Source organism: Gambusia affinis, linkage group LG18 (genome assembly GCF_019740435.1).
Source record: "Gambusia affinis linkage group LG18, SWU_Gaff_1.0, whole genome shotgun sequence".
NCBI classification, from domain to species: Eukaryota; Metazoa; Chordata; class Actinopteri; order Cyprinodontiformes; family Poeciliidae; genus Gambusia; species Gambusia affinis.
In genome coordinates this window covers 10,794,776-10,813,413 of record NC_057885.1, presented here as the reverse complement: position 1 = coordinate 10,813,413, position 18,638 = coordinate 10,794,776, and the positions used below count along the sequence as shown (strand labels likewise).

Genomic DNA, 18,638 nt, shown 5'->3' with positions numbered 1-18,638 from the left:
AATTACAGAAACATTCTGATGGCAATATAACTTTTTAAGATTTATGCAAATGTTTTTGTTTTTTATCAGGCACAATTGCTAGTGAATTGTAAAAAGACATGTTATTAGTATATATAACTTATGAAATAGTTAATACTAACATGTAATATAAATATACATTAAATTGTATAAATGTTTGTTTAACAGGTTAAATCCTGCTGAGCTTGCTTTCCTGACTGAATATGTTTCAACCATGAGACCAGTCGTCAAGGCCCTCAACATAATGCAGGCAGAAGCAGACGTCCATATGGGATGGCTGGTGCCCACCATAAGCCTTCTGAGTGTGAAACTTGACCGCCTACGGATCTCTGCTAAGTTCTGCCAGCCACTGATTGATGCACTTCAAGGAGGAATACAGCAGCGCTTTGGACCCATGCTTGCTGACCCTGAACTCATTGCAGCAGCGATTCTTCTTCCAAAGTTCCGAACATCCTGGACAAGCAATGATGACATGCTGAAAATGGGTAAATCATATAAATTGTTCCTCAATGGCCATTAAAAAATTTTTTTAAATACTCTACTGTTGTCAAATTCAAAGAACAGTTCCTGGTCATCAGAAAATATTACCTATAAATCAAAAATTTTATACATTACATAGTGTATAGTAGTTTATGATTTGAATAAATTATATCCAGTCTTCACCTTCCTTATTTGTTCCTCTCATACCACCGAGGAGCAAAATTGTAGGTGCTACCCATTATGGTCATATATATGTAGTTGTTAAGACCTACTTTGTGGTTTTAAAAGTATATTGGTGACATTTATGTGTCATTTATAAAATTTTGATGAATTATGTTTCCTATGTGGTATTAATTTTGATTGTTCTGTATAGGACTGGACTACATCAAGACAAACCTGGATCAAGAGCCAGTGCAACTGCTCGAACAACTCAAGCTCATCAGATGAGGAGGACTACTTCAGAGTCATTAAGAGCAACATTCAAGAGACTACCAGACAGCTAGATGCATATTTGGCCAGCACAAGTGATACCATGGATATTCTCAAGTCAGTGTTTAATTTGTCTTTAAAAGTAAACACACCTTTGCCCGCCTCAGCAGCCTGCGAAAGACTCTTCAGTATAGCAGGACAAATTTTCTCGCCCAAAAGAGCCAGGCTGGACTCTAAAAACTTTGAGAACCAACTTCTGCTTAAGCTGAACAAGAAATTCTTGCCGTGATGTTAAAATGAGAAGTTAATGTGGTGCTATGATTAGAGTAGGCTGACTGAAGCTGACCCCCACACTTTCGTCAAATCAATGTCAAATGTTTTGTGCAGCAAAATTTGAGTTTCTCCTGTTTTATCTTTGAAAATATCAATGGACGTTTAAAGGTAATTTTGACGTAAATGGGGTGGGGGACTGGTTGACCTTTGGACCTTTAGACGCTCATTAATATCTTCAAAGGTAAGCAATACAAACAAAAAAAAAATTCTGCATAAACAGCACAAATGTTTGACACCAATTGTCTGATTTGAAGAATGTGGGGGGACCAATTTCATTCAGATCAGGCGCACCCATATACAGAGGCTACAGAACTTTATGTGGCTGTTCCAAGTTGGACTCCTCTTCCTTGATTGAATGTCCTCAGCCCCTTTCTGTTAAGAGTTCTCTCAAAATAGCTGGCAAAAAAGTTAAGTTCATGTTTTGTTAGGACGAAAGACTAGATGTTTCCAAATCGCTTGATGTTTGTTAGGTCAGTTTAAAGTCCCTTTTTTCAGGGAAACAATTTTCTTTTGAACGTGTTTATTTTGAATTAAATAAAACATTTCAAAGGTATAATAATTTCTCTCATTTTGCCTAATTACATGTAACCCTGCAGGTCATCTCTGGAATTCTGATGCATAGAATAAAATATCTAAATCTAAACTGTCACAGGGGGTAAACACAATAAAAACATGCTTTATCTGCAGCATTGCTCATTAAAATGGTACATTACTGATTTATTAAAACTAAATACGCTAGGTACACTTAATGACATTATATAAGCCGTTAGGTATTATGGTTGGCAAGTACTTTTACTTTTAATACTTAAGTAGTTTTAAAAGCTTGTACTTTCTTACTTTTACTTAAGTAAAATAATAATGTGGTACTTTGACTTTTACTTGAGTAAATTTTTGTCTGTGTATTTGTACTTTTACTTAAGTACATTGTATGAGTACTTTCTCCACCACTGCAACCTGTTCACAGTTAACATTTATAATGAGACCAACGATGCAATATCAAGATCAAATGTTTCCAAACTGAGATAAGAAAACTTAAATCCTGTGTTTCTGGGGTTTGTTTTGTTTTTGTTTTTTGTTTTTTTTTATCTTCATCTCACAGTTTCTACCTTAAAAGAAAAGTTTAAGTCTGAACTGAGTCATTTTATTTTACGGTTTCTAAACCTACAGCTGTAATTTAAATACACTCGCTCACGTCTTCTTTAGGTTTTTTAAAAATGTCCCTGAACCCAAAGCTGTCTGACAAAAGCTGTACGGGTCAAAGAGTCCAAAATTATGTCAGATTGCAGCATGGTGGCGTTAGAAGGTCATGTTGTGTTTACTGATGCAGACAAAACAGTTGTTGTGTTCAAACACAATAATGAAGGTCATCACCATCCTTCAGTTTGAGACGTCAGGACAAGAAAAACCAAACTAAAATAAAAAAACTGTTTTTAAAATAAACTCTGGGTCACATTTTAATAGAAGCTCTACTAAGATGTCTAACGTTCACAAAAATAATCCTAAATTAAACCTTTGCACAAGTAAAGTAAAACCCAACATGGCAGGTAGGTATTTAAATACAAAATGGACTCATCTTCAGCCTTTCTGAGTAGATTTAGTTTCTGGTTTCTTTTATTCAGGACGCCTGAATAATAGTTTTAAACTATTCATCTACTTTAAAGAACAATCTATACAATTTAAGGCACTTTTGTGAAATTACCATCAGCCTGACGGTTTCCTCTTCATTTAACGAGCTTTGGCCTCATTTGGGTTTCTTGAGTTCAGTACGAAACTTTTTTTTTTGTCCTGAAAATTAATGTCTGACGTCCTGCTAAACCCAGATCATAACATAACTTAACACTCATGTGTCACTTCGTAGCTATAAACAACAATTTCCTCCTCCTAATTCAGCGGTACTAAACCAGGGCATCAGTTTATTTTTACCGGCTGGTTACCGTAGAAACCAGATATTTATATACACGCACTCCGTATAAAACGTTTGTTCACCTTTTCTTCTCTCACTGTGATTAAACATGTCCAGTTTTATAAAAACATGCTTTTTATTTGCTAAATGTGAAAAATACTGAAACAAAGAATTAAAATAAAATTCAAATTGAGATTTTAATTACATTTTTTTTTTTTGGGCACAAATGTTTGCCAAATCCTGCCAGTTATTTTTATTTTTTTATTTTTTTGGACCCATTCTTTTTTCTCCAAGCTCCATTAACTGGGTTTGGACCTTGCTGAGTGCATCGTGTACAGATTAGTCCACGTGACATTGTGCCGGGACAAACATGCACACACACACACGCACGTTTGTACGTTTGTAAACACAATCATAGATGCAGCTATGAATCTTCTCTACCGCCCCCTCGCTGTGATTATCCCGTCTGGGACGTTCTGCTCCTTCACTCAGAGGAATCTCTGTCAGTGACTCCCCCCCCCCTCGCTGTGGCCCCTGCAGTTAGACAAGCCAGCTCTAACAGGATTACCGATCGCGACAGGGTCAAAAGGTCAGAGCGCCTCCTGTGGCCACTGTGAACGCTGCAGCTGATGCTGTATCTGCACAGGCAGTTCCTGTTAGTTTAGGTGCAGGTTAAGCTCATAATCGTTTGTTGCCATGGAGCCGCTTCTTGGTAATTGTTACCTAACTCTCTAGCTAAAAGCCTGTTATAAAGCTGAGGTAAATATAGACCGGGTCTGCCGAGAGGCCAAATCACCCAAAGCTTTCAGAAAGTAGGAGACGCCTAGGTGAACGCTTCCCTCAACCTGAATTGTTTAATTGAAATTGTTGTCAAATTACATTTTTAATTCAGATTTTATCAAAGTGAGACCCATGTGTGTCGCAATTATTAACAAAAAAAGATTATTCTATATTATTAAGTTTAAAAAGGCAAAATTGAGGGAAATATCAGAGAAATAAAAACAAGAAACAGGTGTACGTGTTTGGATAAACTTATCCAAAAAGAGTCTAAATTACGCATACAGGTTCACATACTCTATAAACATGCCAGTGCTTCTCAATTCCAGTCCTCAGGCCTCCCTGCTCTGCATGTTTTAGATGTGCCTCTACACCAGAACAGCTGATTCAAATGATTGCATGACGTCTTCTGCAGCCACCAAGTACTGCAGGAGCCTGTTAATCACCCCAAGATTCAATCCAGGTGTGTGGCAGAAGGGAAACACCTAAAACATGCAGGGCAGGGGGGCCCCTGAGGACTGGAATTGAAAAACACTGATACATGCAACCAAGGGGGAAAAAGGAAAAACGTCACGTTATGTCCTGTTTTACACAGTAAGATTTAAACAGTGTGATCAGTTTTCCTTGCTAATCAGCCAGTGCTGTGCAGTCCTCTTATGTAATGTGGAGCACAAAGCGAGGAAGGAGGAAGGGTCCCTTGCACAAAAGAGGCTAAAATGGGGACGAGTTTCTTTTCAGGCCTGAATAAAAAGCCAGTGAAGAACCGACTGGTTCGAACCAGAGAAGTAAAAACAAATCATTTGCTCTGGATGAGTTCAAACAGGCTAATATGAACTTTAATTCACCTGATGCTCATAAAGTTCTGCACTGTTCCCCTTTTTGTGTTTTGGTTGAAAACTCGCAGCTCAGTCATGCTGTCACCTGCAGCTTTACTCACATTTTGACCAAAACACTCATATCTGATGGCTCAGCAGCGTCAACCACCCAGTAATTTGTTTTCAGCCTCGTGCTGAGTGACTCAGACTGGGCCGCCAAGCGACCCGATGACCAAAACAAATTCATTCGGTCTCAGATTATGCAAGCGTTTGACCAAAGTGTGAATTAGCGCACACTAAAATGGATGGTTTGCACTTTTTCTTAGGTATGAAGATGTGGAGAAAGTGTGAAATAACTTACCGTAAACGAAGATAACAAACTTTGTTCTCCATGGATGTTGATACTGCCACCAGCCAGGCCGACTTGAGGAATAGAGCCGGGGAGTCTGTGTGTTTGCAGCTCACTGAGACGCCATCTGAAGACAAAATATAAAATGCTTTTTTTCTTAAAAATGCACATTTTCATTTTCTTGATAGTTGATTTTAAGGCGGGTGGAACTGAAAGACTGATTTGCTCTTACAAAGTAGGATTTTCTCTCAGTTCTTCAGTCTTGGATCGATGTGTGACTTTGTGCTCAGAACATTTTAATCATAAAGTCATTTATAACGGATCAGATTTATTAGTTAAAAACTCTTTAATATTTTAAAGAACACCAATGTGTGTAGCTACACGATGGAGAAATTGAACAACTGGATGATATATGACAGATTTATTGATACATACAGGTCAGTTCACTTTTATTTTTCTCTGTACTCTTGTCTGAAAAATTACATCGGCCTCTTTGTTGACTTTATAAGGTTGAAGGTTGATTCAGTAGGAGAGCAGCAGGCCACCAAACAAACTATGTAGCTAACTCTACGTCACACAGTACATTATATATGTATAAAGGAATAATAATAGTAATGTGTTATAACCTGTTAGCTTTTTTCTTTCTTTCTTTGTTGGTGATTTAAATCTGTAAACATATTTCCGAAAAGTCTTAAACAGCCACAGCAGCTTTTATCCTGACCAGCAACAAAACAAATAAATAACGCTTACTGAAAATGTTATTTAGAATTCGTCACTGTTTGACAAATTGTGCAAAGAATAACTAAATATCAATATGATAGCAAAAGGTTTTCCTTTGTAAAGGTTGCTAAGACACCAGCAAACTAGCAGCAAACCTCCTGCTGCATCTCTCCTTCATTTTCTTTTTTATGTGCAGTAAAGAACTGTGTAACTAATGTTAGATACTCAGCAGCTGTGAAATTTGAACTGTTGCAGGAAAACATTAAACATTACAAAAATGATTGTTCAATGCTTCTGTGTGACCAAAACAGGCTGCAGAAGCTGAAAGCTCATCAGAAACAAACTAAACAGACGAAGCTCCAAGAACATCCCATAACTTTATTTGCTTAGAAAATTTATTCACCTATTAAATCCCAAACTATTTGGATTCAAAGCATCTGAGAAATTTAAAATGAGAAGAACAGGCCTCTACAACATTACATCAATACACACCACATAAAAACTAAGCTGTCAGTCAGGTTTTTTTTTATTTTTTATTTATAAAATCAGTAATAGTTACATAAACAGGCTGCGTAAACGTACACCTTGTTCCAGATATTTGACGGAGGAGACGCAACGTATTGAGGGAGGAGACAGAAAGGGAAACCAGCAGTGAGCGACCTCAACCAGTTCGTCCCAGCGTCATGGAGCCTGAACCACAGCAGGCTGTGAGTGTGGGAACAAACTGAGAGGAGGAGGGAGAGAGGAGGACGTATGGCTGCAGGCCCAAAAGACCGGTTTCATCCTGAGCCTCAAAATACCTCATCTGAGTGACATTTTAATTTATTTGTGATTAGAAGTTAAACTCACAGGGTGGCTGCATATTAACGAAATGTTCTATTTATTTTTTTTAATGTAAGCCTTATATAACCAGGTCAAACTCTTGAGATTTAAAATCTAAATGACGAGAGTCACCTGGCCAAGATGACACAGACACACACACACACACACACACGCACACACACACACACACAAGCACCTACACACACACCCACATTTAAAAACATAAAGGGGGCCTGACAGTGTAAGCAATAAACCTGAATATTCAGATGTGCCGATGTGGTTGACCAACGTCTGAGCAAAATCATCAATCAAAACATTTAAATCCAGATGTTTAAATGTCCAAAACAGACTTAAACTCACCCAATAGGGCAACATCCTTCAGATTTATCTGATTTCGGTGCCAATTTCAAAAATGTAGAGCAGAAAATTTATATGTTTGTTGACGCCTCCCTTGATATGAGCGGGTGGCATTAACACATTTTGTGAGTTTACGTTATTTTTGATGTTAGGTATGACGGTAGAATGTCAAGAACGGCTTCATAAAGTGGTTCAATCTTCACTCAAAGCAAGCAGATCGTTCAGTGTTGGAATAAAGCATGCATTAGTTTGACCTTTTTGACAAATCTTCAGGTTTCATGACAGACATCACTGAGATGTATTTAAGCAAGTGAGTTTGATGTTTTTGATTATTTTTAAACAAGTGCGGGGCCATGTTTACTGGCACCGCATGTAGAAATGTGTATATGGATGCCTATAAAAAGGCATTCATATAAATTACAACTCTGTATCCAAGCAAAGTCATAAAAGTCACTGTAACGAGCCACAAAATAAAGATAAGATCAAATATAATCAAACTGAGCTCTAGTGTATTTCTACCAATTGCTCACTGACCATTCCTACGTCTATGAAAACACAAACTCAATCTCTGAAGCACCAGTTTTGATTTTGACTTGAAAGGCAGCATTATTTTGCTTCCTATCATTTAAAACTTGCTTAGAATGGCACAAAGTCTGCTGAACATTATCAAAATACTGGAGCTGTTGAAGCATAAGGAGTGGATCTGACAATATCGTCAGCATAAAGATGGAAACTGGCACATATTAAGACTGCTGATATAGAAAATACAAAGAGGAGCCCCAGATCTGATCCCTGGGGAACACCTTGAGCTGCACAAACAACACAGATTATTATTACTTCATAATTAAAACAAATGGTTTTGTCCATGTGCATTTAGTGCATAAGAAGTTAAGTATGAGGGTTATGACTACTAAATATTCCATTTACCTGAATTGTTCCATCTTTGTATGGGTTGTTTTGATTGATATTTAAACTTTTGTCTTATATTCCACCCTCTTGGTCAGCTGAGCAGGAGCCATGGAGATTTAATTAGCAGGGGGCCCAATAACTCCCTCAGGTTGTGGGTCCAGAAATGTGACAATGCTAGTTTCCACTTTTAGCTCACAGTGTCTGATATCACAAGGGCGCTTGAGGCCAGTGGTTGAGGTTTTATTAGATCCTGATACCTGAACTTACGACTCACGTGAAGCTACATGCAGTTGCCTCATAGCAATGTTTCAGCCTCCGGCAGACTGGCAGCAGCACTTATCACCTTACAAGGACAGGAAGGAGCTGCACGAATGCATCAAGGTAGCAAAACTGCAGCGCAATCACTCGGCAAAAATCTCTGTGAAAATGTAAACATCGACGAATGAAAAGAAGAAGAGAAAATCCTTGATTTTAGTTAGTAATTTGAGCATTTCTTTGAGATTGTCTAATAATTTTAGCTTTTTCTTTTTAGAGGTCATGATGAGTTTAGCTCATTTGAATCCTGGCCGGCCTGCAGTTCATCATCAGACAGTAGATTTAAAATTAGACACGATATTCCACTGGAGCACGCCTGTCCTTCACCCACATCCACAGCTGCAGATCTGGAGGGTGGAGAGCACAAAGAGGTAAAACATCGATCTGGATCAATGAATAATCAGTAACACACACGTTCACCATGATCTCGAAACACAATGCGTGCCTTCTTTCATATGTCCTTACAGAAAACCGACATGTAATAGACCAAGACCTAATTGTGATGTGAGGGAAAAGATGTTTTCCCTGTTTTTCTTGTTAGTAAAATCCAATTCAACCAAGAGGATCAGAGTCAAAAAGAGGAAGGATGGATCAAAGCATGTCCCTGTGTCAGAATGTCCTAGTCAAAGCTCAGATCTATGTGTAGTACCAGCACATCAAATCCTGATTAAATGTGCTGAAGCTTTTGGATTTAACGTCAAAAACATGTGAAAAAGTTTCATGAAACAATTTAGCAAGGCACTATATCGCTGTTATCCCAAATTACAGATTTAGTTTTTGTGTCTCAGTTAATGTACTTTAAATCTGACAAACAATACTTAGTCTTATTTTAAGACTAAGTTTTTAAAAAAACACTCAACTATAATCCCGCACAAGACAATAACAAAGCAGCATGAACGTTGAACAAATGAAAAAATCTATTATTTTAAGCGTCTCTGTGATTTTGACAATAAAAGCTCTTTGTTGAAACACGCTCTCATCACACTGTTTTCTGAATGCGAGTTCTTGTTGTAATTACACAATATTCATGTGGACATGTTTGGATTGGGGTGAACAAAGCTGTGGAAATGAACGGATTAAAAGCTTTTTTTCAAGTCGCGGTGCAGGAGCGGCTTTCTCTCAAATCGATTCCTTTGATTTCAGACCAGCGGGATCAGACTCAGTCTCAGACAGCGTTCGGGTAAATTTCCACTGGACCGAACCACTAACTCGCCTGCCCTCAATATTTTTCTAATGCAGGCCACTGGGCTTTCTGTGTTTATCACAGAAAGACTCAACAGATGCAACAAAAAAATCCACTCTGTCTGTCCCAATCAGCAACAGCAGAATGACATTAGGGTTTCCTTTGACATTAAAAAACATAGAAGAGTTTTTTATTTTGTTTGTTTTGGTTTTTTTGAAGAGATCAATAGGTTTCAATCAAATGTTAACCCTTGAGCTGAGAACGCTGACTGCGCTGCAGAGATGAGCTTCTACTGGTGATTTTATCTTTTTTCACTCATTTTTTGGAAAGGAAAATTGATTTTACTTTAAAGTTTTGGTTTCCTTATATGGTACACAATAACTGTGCTGTTATTTGAATTTGACTTTTAATTTCCATTTCATTGATACAGAAATCTAATACAAAAAACTTCCTGCCCTTCATGATAACAGACATTGTCATTTATTGTGACCACACATGTAGATATAGAACAGTATAAGATTGCAGCGCTTAAGAAAAATATTCTGTTTCGTTTAAGTTTGGAGAATTTCACGGCTCCTCCTGGTTGTACTCGGCAGTGACCTGCTGGGCTGATCTGACGATACTTAGAGAAGCAAAATCTGACTAATTTATCTCTTGAAACCGTAAAGTTCACAACATCTTCCTTCTTTTTTGTGAGAAAAAGTAGGAACAGAACTTTTTTGTGAGACTTAAAACCAGTTTCCGCTTAAGAAACAATAAGTACCAGACTAACCTCCTGGTTCAACTTTAGTAAGTTTTCCACTGACGAAACATATAAAGTCAGAAACCTTATTCTCCTCTAATCAACAGGATGATTGTAAATATATGGACACACTCCATGGTTCTGCCCAAAAGTTAATTGTTACAATAAAAGTCATGCTGACGTTCTGTTTGTGGTTAAACAGAAAAGAAAAAAAAACTTCTCAGCACTGAAAGTGTCATCCTAACAAAGATGGGCTTCGTCTTCCTCTTATATTTCATTATTATCAGCTTCGTGAAAATGTTTAACTCTCTACCTTTCTGATGCCCCAGTTTATTTCAGAGCTTCCACACATTAAAAACCTGATCAGGGTCAAGTTACTGCACTTAATTTAGACCTTTGACCTCACTAAATGATCACTAGGTTAAACTTTGATAATCAAGCTCTTCAAAACAAAATGTCTTGGATTTTTATGAAAGAAAAAAAAAACTATAGGAAAGTTCACACAGTTGCAGCTATTTATAATGCTATTTCAGATCACATGGAGGCAAAACAATGCGGAGCATGCAGGAGGAAGCATGCAGGTCGGCGGCACATGGCGAAAGCTGAATGGAGGGAAGGAGGGAGGGAGAGAAAGCAGGCGTGCCCATTCAGCATGCTCCGGGGATTACAGCAGCCTATTTAAAGTTCAGCGCCACGGAAGCTTCCCCCCACGCTAAGAGGACGGGAGGCAGATCCCCGGGACGTGCAGGACGAGGCAGAGCTGCTTGACGCTCTGGAGGGGTTTTAATTTAGAGTGTGCAGCGACAGGGAAGGCAGAGGAGACGGACTGATCAGAGCTGGAGAACCCACTAAATACTTACATTTTTTTTCCTCCACACATTAAACAGACCAGGTAGGAAAAGTCACTTCCTTTGGATTTGTAATTTTAAAAAACACTATTCAGCATCACCTTGTCAGAGCAAAATAAGTACAATAGTTGTGGCGTCGAATGTTACAAAACTGATGTTGTGTTTGCTGCAATGTGAGGTTATGCGCTGATTAGTTTCTAGGAAAAAAAGGAGGTGTGTCAGTAAGATGTTTCTGGTTTTGATCTGACAACGAGAGCCGCTTGGGAACTCTTTCATCGAAAACTCTCTTGACAAGCTTCATTCTTTACGCCTGAATCAGTCACTTATTATTCCAGTTAACTCTCTGCAGGCAATACTGACCTTTTTCATAGATGTTCAGCCCTCCCTCCGCTGTCACATTGAGGCAGCACCTCTCTCTCTTAGACAAGCAATCAGGAAAGCTGAAAATGCAAACACAGACACGTATGGCAGTGTTTATTCATGCAGATGACGAGATTACTGAAACAATGTATGATGGACGAGAGCTCACACTTTCCCAAGTTTTATCCAGAGCAGAGAACAACCTCTTAAAATCCATCAAAATGGACCAGAAGAAAGTGAATGATTCCATTAAAGACAACCTTAAATGTTTGAAATGCCCATTCTTGATGTGCCTGATTACGCTTTGTTGCTGTTTCACTTGTGCCGCTTAAGTAAATGTGTTACATCACTACGAGTAAGTACTGACAAAAAGAAACTGTATGCAGATTAGAAAGGGGGGATTTGGAAAGAGGAAGATTTCCTTCTTTTGATTATGTCAGAAAGGTTTGCTCCATTTAGGCATCGTTACATATTCATCAAATACTTTCTTCCACTTACAAAACAATTGACAGATCTCTTGCTCAAAATGTATCTCCTTGGTAGAAATGATAGTTTATGTGGTCTTTAGATGATATTAATGTAAATAAATAAGAAACCAGGACAGTTGGTCTGAAGCGTAAGCAAATGAAGGTGATGCTTGAGGCCTCCAGACCAGCAGGGGGCCTAAACGAGCCTAAAATCCCCAAGGATTTGCTAATTGTTGAGGCGTTCACCCATATCAGAACTAGCTAATAAGGTTTCTTGTTGTTGTTTTCATATTTACAATGGTTGGTCATGAGTAGATATCGTGAGCGCCAACGATTAAAAGGGCAAATAAACAGCAACTTCTGGAATTTGAAAATCCTGCTTTTCTGGTTTTAAAGTTTTCATAAACGTCACATGTGTAGTTTCCTAATCATATATTTTTAGATAATGCTGCTCTTCACTTTTTTCATTTGTTTTCATTTTAAAAACTGGAGAAATTAATCAGCTGTTGCCATACAAATGTATATATTTATAGCGTAAACGTGATGTTGACATGTTTACAAAATTATTTTCAAGTTGTTCAACAATTTATTTTTGCGTGTCTGTCGTGGAGTCGTGTGTTTTCCAGAATGAAGCTGCTGCTAAAAACGGTATTAAAATTTACACGCAGTGGTGGACTTTGTTACTTGCAACAACTTTTGGGCAACTGCCCAGGTCAGCATGAATAAGGGGTAAAAAATACATGAAAAAACAGATTAAAACAGTAACTTGTGCCACAAACAGGTTTACTATTCCTTTTATGAGCAATACAGTCATGAAAGAATAGAAAAGTGTGGATTTTTTTTCTCGTTTTAGTTGTTTTGGAGCTGCAGATAATTGTTACCTGCGAACACAACCTTTTATTTTGGCAATTTCTGTTTAATACTTTGAATTTAATGTGCATTTAAGAATTCACTAGTGAACTAAAAATGCATTTAAAGCAGAAAGCTCGTATGCTTAAGGTTATGTTTAACCTTGGGTAGATTATAGGAAATGTTTGTGGCAATGTTGTGACTAATTTGTGTTACATGGTCCCTCAAATACTTGGTTTAACTTTGGGCTTATGCCACTTTGCTCTGATTCTACTGCTGTGGATAAATGATAGAAAGCTCTCCAATGAACACATATATTTCATTTATTTATTCATTTATTATTTCATTTATTTTTTTCATTTATTCTTTATAAATGAAAGAATAAAAAAAGCATTTTTTCAACATGTTTTAGACCTTATCAAAAAGCCACTTCATCTTGGTTGAAAATTAAGAGATGTAGAAAGTAGACCGGTTCTTTACCAGAACAGATCACTGGTCGCAGAGTGGAAAAGACTCAAATTTATCTAACTTCGCCTGTATAAAAACGCAGTCAGAGGAAGAAATGAAGGTATTTCTCCACATGGTTCACTTTGACTGCGAAAGAGTGAGAGAGAGCAACACTTCAAGCACATAACCACAAGACTGAATGTATTCAGTTTTTCAGTTTCTGAATGTCTTTCAGAAAATTTGTTAAATAATTCATGACTGCTCACAGAAGATCATTTGAATTAAGTTCTTATATCTTATTTTCCTACAGATTGAAAATTTAATAAGAATATCTTTCAACAGACACACCCCTCGCTGTTCACGCAGACATTTGGAAACGGTCGGAGGGTAATTGTTGCAGACAGGTTGAACTGAAAGTGACTGAAATGTTCGAGTGAACGCCTCCACAGACGTGCATAAACATGTTATTAAAACGATGAAAACCTGTTACTATACATTGGAACAGATCATAACCAGGCCTCCAGCATTGAGCGTCGCCGCTGCTGAATGAAAACATAAAACCTAATTTTAAGTCTAAGCATTAATATTCTTCGCTCTAATCTCTCCCGTCCTCTACCATCGGCCTGTTTTGTGTTTTTTCTTCACAACTTTCCTTTTCCCCCTTCCCCTCTGTGGCCAGTGTGCAGATCTACGTCTTTGCCATCTGAAGTTGTTTTTCCCCTCCAACATCCAAGCGCTGCGTTTGCTGCCAGACCCTGACAGCCAATCCGGATCTGTGCCCAAAAATTCCTCACCACTGACCCGGGCCTTAATGTTCTGGGTGTTTGTGTGCAGAAAAATACAAACTCGGTATATTGCCCCCACATGTTTTTTTTTTCTTTCGTCTTTTAAAACAAGTGCTATACTTTCTGAGCCCCTTGTTTCTCGGGTAGGATGCATAAATCCAGCTAAACAAATAGGACTCAGTCTGTAAGACGTCTAATGTTACAGAGCTACACCTGTGTGAAACAGAGAGGAGGGACGAGAACGTGAGGACGAAACGCAGCTTTTTACAGCTGAAGATGACATAAGTTTCTTAAGTTTATTGGTAATGTCCCAGCAGCAGCAGTCTGTGTACGCTGCCACGTCTCCAATGGAACCGCCTCACTGAGTCAAGCACCAGCGAAAAAAACCCCCAAAAAAAACAACTCCACACTGCTCTCCTTCATGTTGCAATCACACTTTAGTGTTTGTCATTAGATATCCAAATCTGTCCCTCAGTGAACAATGGGGCTCAGGGGATTAACACACCCGACGGTTTTCCCACAGACCAGCGCCGAGGTGGGCATTTTATTTCAGAGAGGCCTGGGAGAGCTCAAATGAATCTTCTCCAGGCATCCGCATCCACCTTTATGCTTTCTATCTGTGTCTTTAAGAAGACGTGGAGGCTTCATTTGCAATTCCCCGAGATCACGGGGTGTTTGCGGTGTGAAATGTCTTAAGAAATCGCACCTTGGCAACACAACTTACTGAGCCGCATTCGTACTTCAATTCGGAAAATCGACGTGATTTGCTCACCGTTGCACCCAGCACTGACGCTGTCAAACACACACAGTTCAGATTAGTAACATATAGTTGTCTACGATGGTCTAAAACATTTTAAAGACAGACTGGCATTCAGATCTCAGATTGATCCGAGTTATTAGACAGTACAGCTAAATGGGTAAAAGTTAGCTGGTTGCAGGGAGTCTTTGGCTTTGCAGCAATTCCTCATACAGAGCAACCGGCAATTTCATCCTTTTAACAGGAAGAAAAGAGACACATGAACACCTTTCTGTATCCACGTGGTTGACAGCAGCAGTAAACTGATAAACGCTGAGTCAGCAGAACAAGAAGTAGGATAAAAACTGGGACCAAGTGCACCATCTCAGGAGAACGTGACATCAGAAACACAACAAAACGAATCTTTCCCTACTTTTTATGCACTTTGAGACCTCGTTGGACTTTTGAGTTTGGAGTTGATGAGAAAACTTCAGACTGTTCCTTTTGATTTTTGTAACTTGTAATGTAGAAGCGTCGCTCGTGCTACAAAAATACATAATTACTCAACTTCCTTAACGCCTCGAGTTACCTTATGTCTCTTTTACTCAGATTGGGCTCCTTTGTTGTTAATAAACTGGAGCAATAGCTGAAAATTTGTGTTTTGAACAGGGATGATGAGTTTGTAGGCAAGGCACTTTGCCAATGCTAAAAATGTTACAGTACTCTGGGCTTTTTAGGAGGCTGACTGTTCATAAATATCACATACAACCACATTAAATCATTTTGAAAAATGTATCGTGGAAACTCCTAGAAAAATAAATCTAAAAATATAGACTGGATCCGTTTATATTTAAGTTATGGATCACTAGGACACATTCTGTTTCAAACACTTGCAGTTTTTTGCCATCACCAAACGGTTATTAACAGTGATTTATTAGAGGAATACTGACAACTCTGACAATCATCCAGTCCTTGCAGACCGTAAAAAGAAACTGTAATTGTCTCTCTGGTCCCTGTGCTCCATTTTTAATGACCCATTTGTTAACCTAATTAGACTAAAATTAAAAAAAGACACTTTGTGTCTCCAAGCGAAGGACTCCGTCGTCTTCAGTCCGATGAATTGTTCAGAATTGGTCTGACTTGTTTTGGTCCGGTAAAAGAAACTATCCTGACTGAATGGTGTAAAACTAAATGCTTAAAAAAAAAAAAAAAAAGCCTGGATGAATAAAATAAGCTGGTTGGGAAGAAAATTGTTTTCCTGCAGAAATCTGGGCCTGTTTCAGCTGGGACATGCTTGCATCGCGTCACCTCGGTGTAAATCCACAGCCGACTGTTACTGGGTAGCTGATTCGTTCCTTGAAGTGCATTAGAGCGCTGACGTCCCTTCGCCAGGATTAAGGAGCGGGAGGGACGGCGGTGGTGATGATGGCACAGTAAACAGCGGCTGAGTAGCGGGTTGCTGGGCCATTCAGTGATACTGTCAGCCCACATTAAGCTGTCGTGGCTCTGAAGTGCAGCATCATAATCCCATTAAACTGTGACCCGGTGACAAGACGGGGGACTGCGAGCCGAGCTGCAGGCAGATAAACCTGCTTTATCAATAGCTGGAGAGGAAGTGAAAGTCACTGTTGGGTTCTGGTAACTCATTTTATATATATTTACATTTGTTCACTCCTCTCTGCCTTCAGACGGCGCGGCCATGGGTGTGAAGATGCTGCAGTGTTTTCCTTTCTACAGACGGTGCAAAGAGCGCTGCAAGAGCAGGGAGGCCCCCCCGGCAGCAGGTGAGAAAACTGTTCCCATTTCGTCAGGTTAATACAAACTTCTTTGTTGGGATTTCACATGGCTACCACAACTTAAATAGCAGTAGTAGTAAGTAGAGGCGAGGATATGGACTTTATGTTTTAGCGTGATATTTTGTGGTACTATAGTGGTGACTATAAGAGTGAAGATAAGAATTATTTATTGCAACTTTTTCAGGGAATTGTGTAGATACCACTTACTGCTAAATTGAGGTAGCATCGTGAAGTGGGGTTAATTGTCTCGATGCAGGGAAACGAAAGCTAGCCAGAGTTGACCAGAAGATGAATGGAGGACAATCCTATCGGAAGCAGCAAAAGATTTGCAAACAAATAAATTTTTTAGCTGAGAAAGAGCTACAACAGGATGGGTTTACGTGCGCATTAAAAACATGTTAATGGATTAAAATGGGCCGGTTGAAGTTCAGACCTCAGTCAAAAAGAACATGTGAAAATATTTGAAAAATGATCACTGACGCTGTCCAATCAGTTTGACTGAGCTTCAGCTGTTTCCTAGGAATGGGCAAAAGTTTCAGTCTCTAAGACAGAGGCGCTTCTACAAAGTATAAAAAATGTGTGCGACATTTTTCAAATCATTGATAGAATTGTTTCAAAGCATTGCAGCATTTTTGTCACATATATATAATACATGGACAATTCCAATACAACAACAAAAATTAAAGCGTATGAATACTTTTGCAAGGCAGCGTCAGTGCAAGACACCCAAACCAAAACACTACAAGTATGACAGCAAAAGTAACTGTAAAATTAGCTTCATTTTATTTATTTATTTTTTTGTCTTTTACACTAAGAAAAAATGAGAGTGACGTTAGCTTAATTGCTTTGTCTCTTTTCGCTCACAATTCCCACAGAGGAGACGAAGCCTCGTCTCTCCTCCACGACGTCCTGGGGCAGCGAGAGCGAAGCAGCGGGGAGCCTCAGCCGGGGATCCCAGCTCTACTTCTCCACCAAGGCCCGGCTGTCCTTCAGACACCAGCTGGACAGCAACATCAACGCGGTGGACGCCACCTACTGAGCAAAGCAGAGAACTGCAAGGGAGGCAAACTGACTGCACTGCATGAAGTCTTCCAGCGTGAGCTTTGCCTTTACCCTGAAATACTGAGAACCCTTGGAGGTTTTAAGTGAGAGGAAAACAGACTGGATACATCAGTTCAACAAAAAGAGAGGACTCGTTATAGAAACTGATGGGAGAGCAAAGGATGGTCGTTTACAGTTTTCTTCACCAACAAGTGCATTAGTTTTTTTTCATTTTGCAAGTTTTCTATTCAGCTCTTTGTGTTTTGATATTTGTGAGTTTAAAAAAAGACTTGTTTTCTCTTTGCTCGTCAGATCATCATGGCTGATTTTAAATTAACCTTTTTTTTTTTTTAGTTGTACAGATTATCACGACTAACTCAATCTGAAGCACAGAACTAATATTAACTTGTTTCGGTACATTTAACTTTCTAAATTCACAAGCTTGTAGTGAATTACTAAACAGTAAAAGAATGATTTTTAATATTTTTGTAATGAAGGTCAAATATCTCTGAAATTGCACATAAAAACGTCACTCCAGCTGTTTTATGTAATGTTTTGAAAAGGACAAAGTAAACTGAGCCATACTGCGACTTTTCTATTTCTCTGCTGTTATTTAATTTTCACTCTTTTACAAACTCTCAAATATGAAATGTTTTAATGGTACTTTAATGTGTTTACCTGCAACAAACTGACATGATGACATATGTGAGGATAATTAACTCACTGACAACCTAAATATGTCCTGAGCTGCAGTGGTCCGCTAACAAAATTTGTAATAAAACCTGTTTTTATATCAAGTGACTCTGACGTCTTGCTTTATTTTACATTTTCAGTCAAAAATTTACAATCACTCATCACGGGAAATAGTATTATTGATTCGTGGGTCTTTTTCCAGCGAGGACTTAATATTAAGAAACTGACTAAAAAAGGGGTCAAAAACAATTTCTCTGTTTCTCACCTGCACCAGGAAGTGGGAAAACTGAAAAAAAAGCCCTGGAAAAGAGCAACAAATAAAGCCACAAACAGATTTCAAATAACCAACCAGAACAAAGACAAAAGATTATTGATGGACGCAAATGATACAAACTGATGCGTGATTTGGTGAGGAACAAATGAACATTTCTTAAAAGAGTGTGTATGCATACATTTGGGCTTTT

The 18,638-nt window shown here is 38.6% G+C and overlaps 1 protein-coding gene across 1 annotated transcript; it reads left to right on the top strand.

Moving 5' to 3' along the window:
- Positions 1–10,861: 10,861 nt before the first annotated feature.
- Positions 10,862–18,278, top strand: LOC122820090 (uncharacterized protein C17orf114-like). The gene is made up of 3 exons (XM_044097265.1): positions 10,862–11,044; positions 16,333–16,428; positions 17,316–18,278. The coding sequence occupies exons 2-3, from the start codon at positions 16,344–16,346 to the stop codon at positions 17,477–17,479; spliced, it is 249 nt and encodes an 82-aa protein (XP_043953200.1). The 5' UTR covers positions 10,862–11,044; positions 16,333–16,343; the 3' UTR covers positions 17,480–18,278.
- The last annotated feature ends 360 nt before the right edge of the window (positions 18,279–18,638 follow it).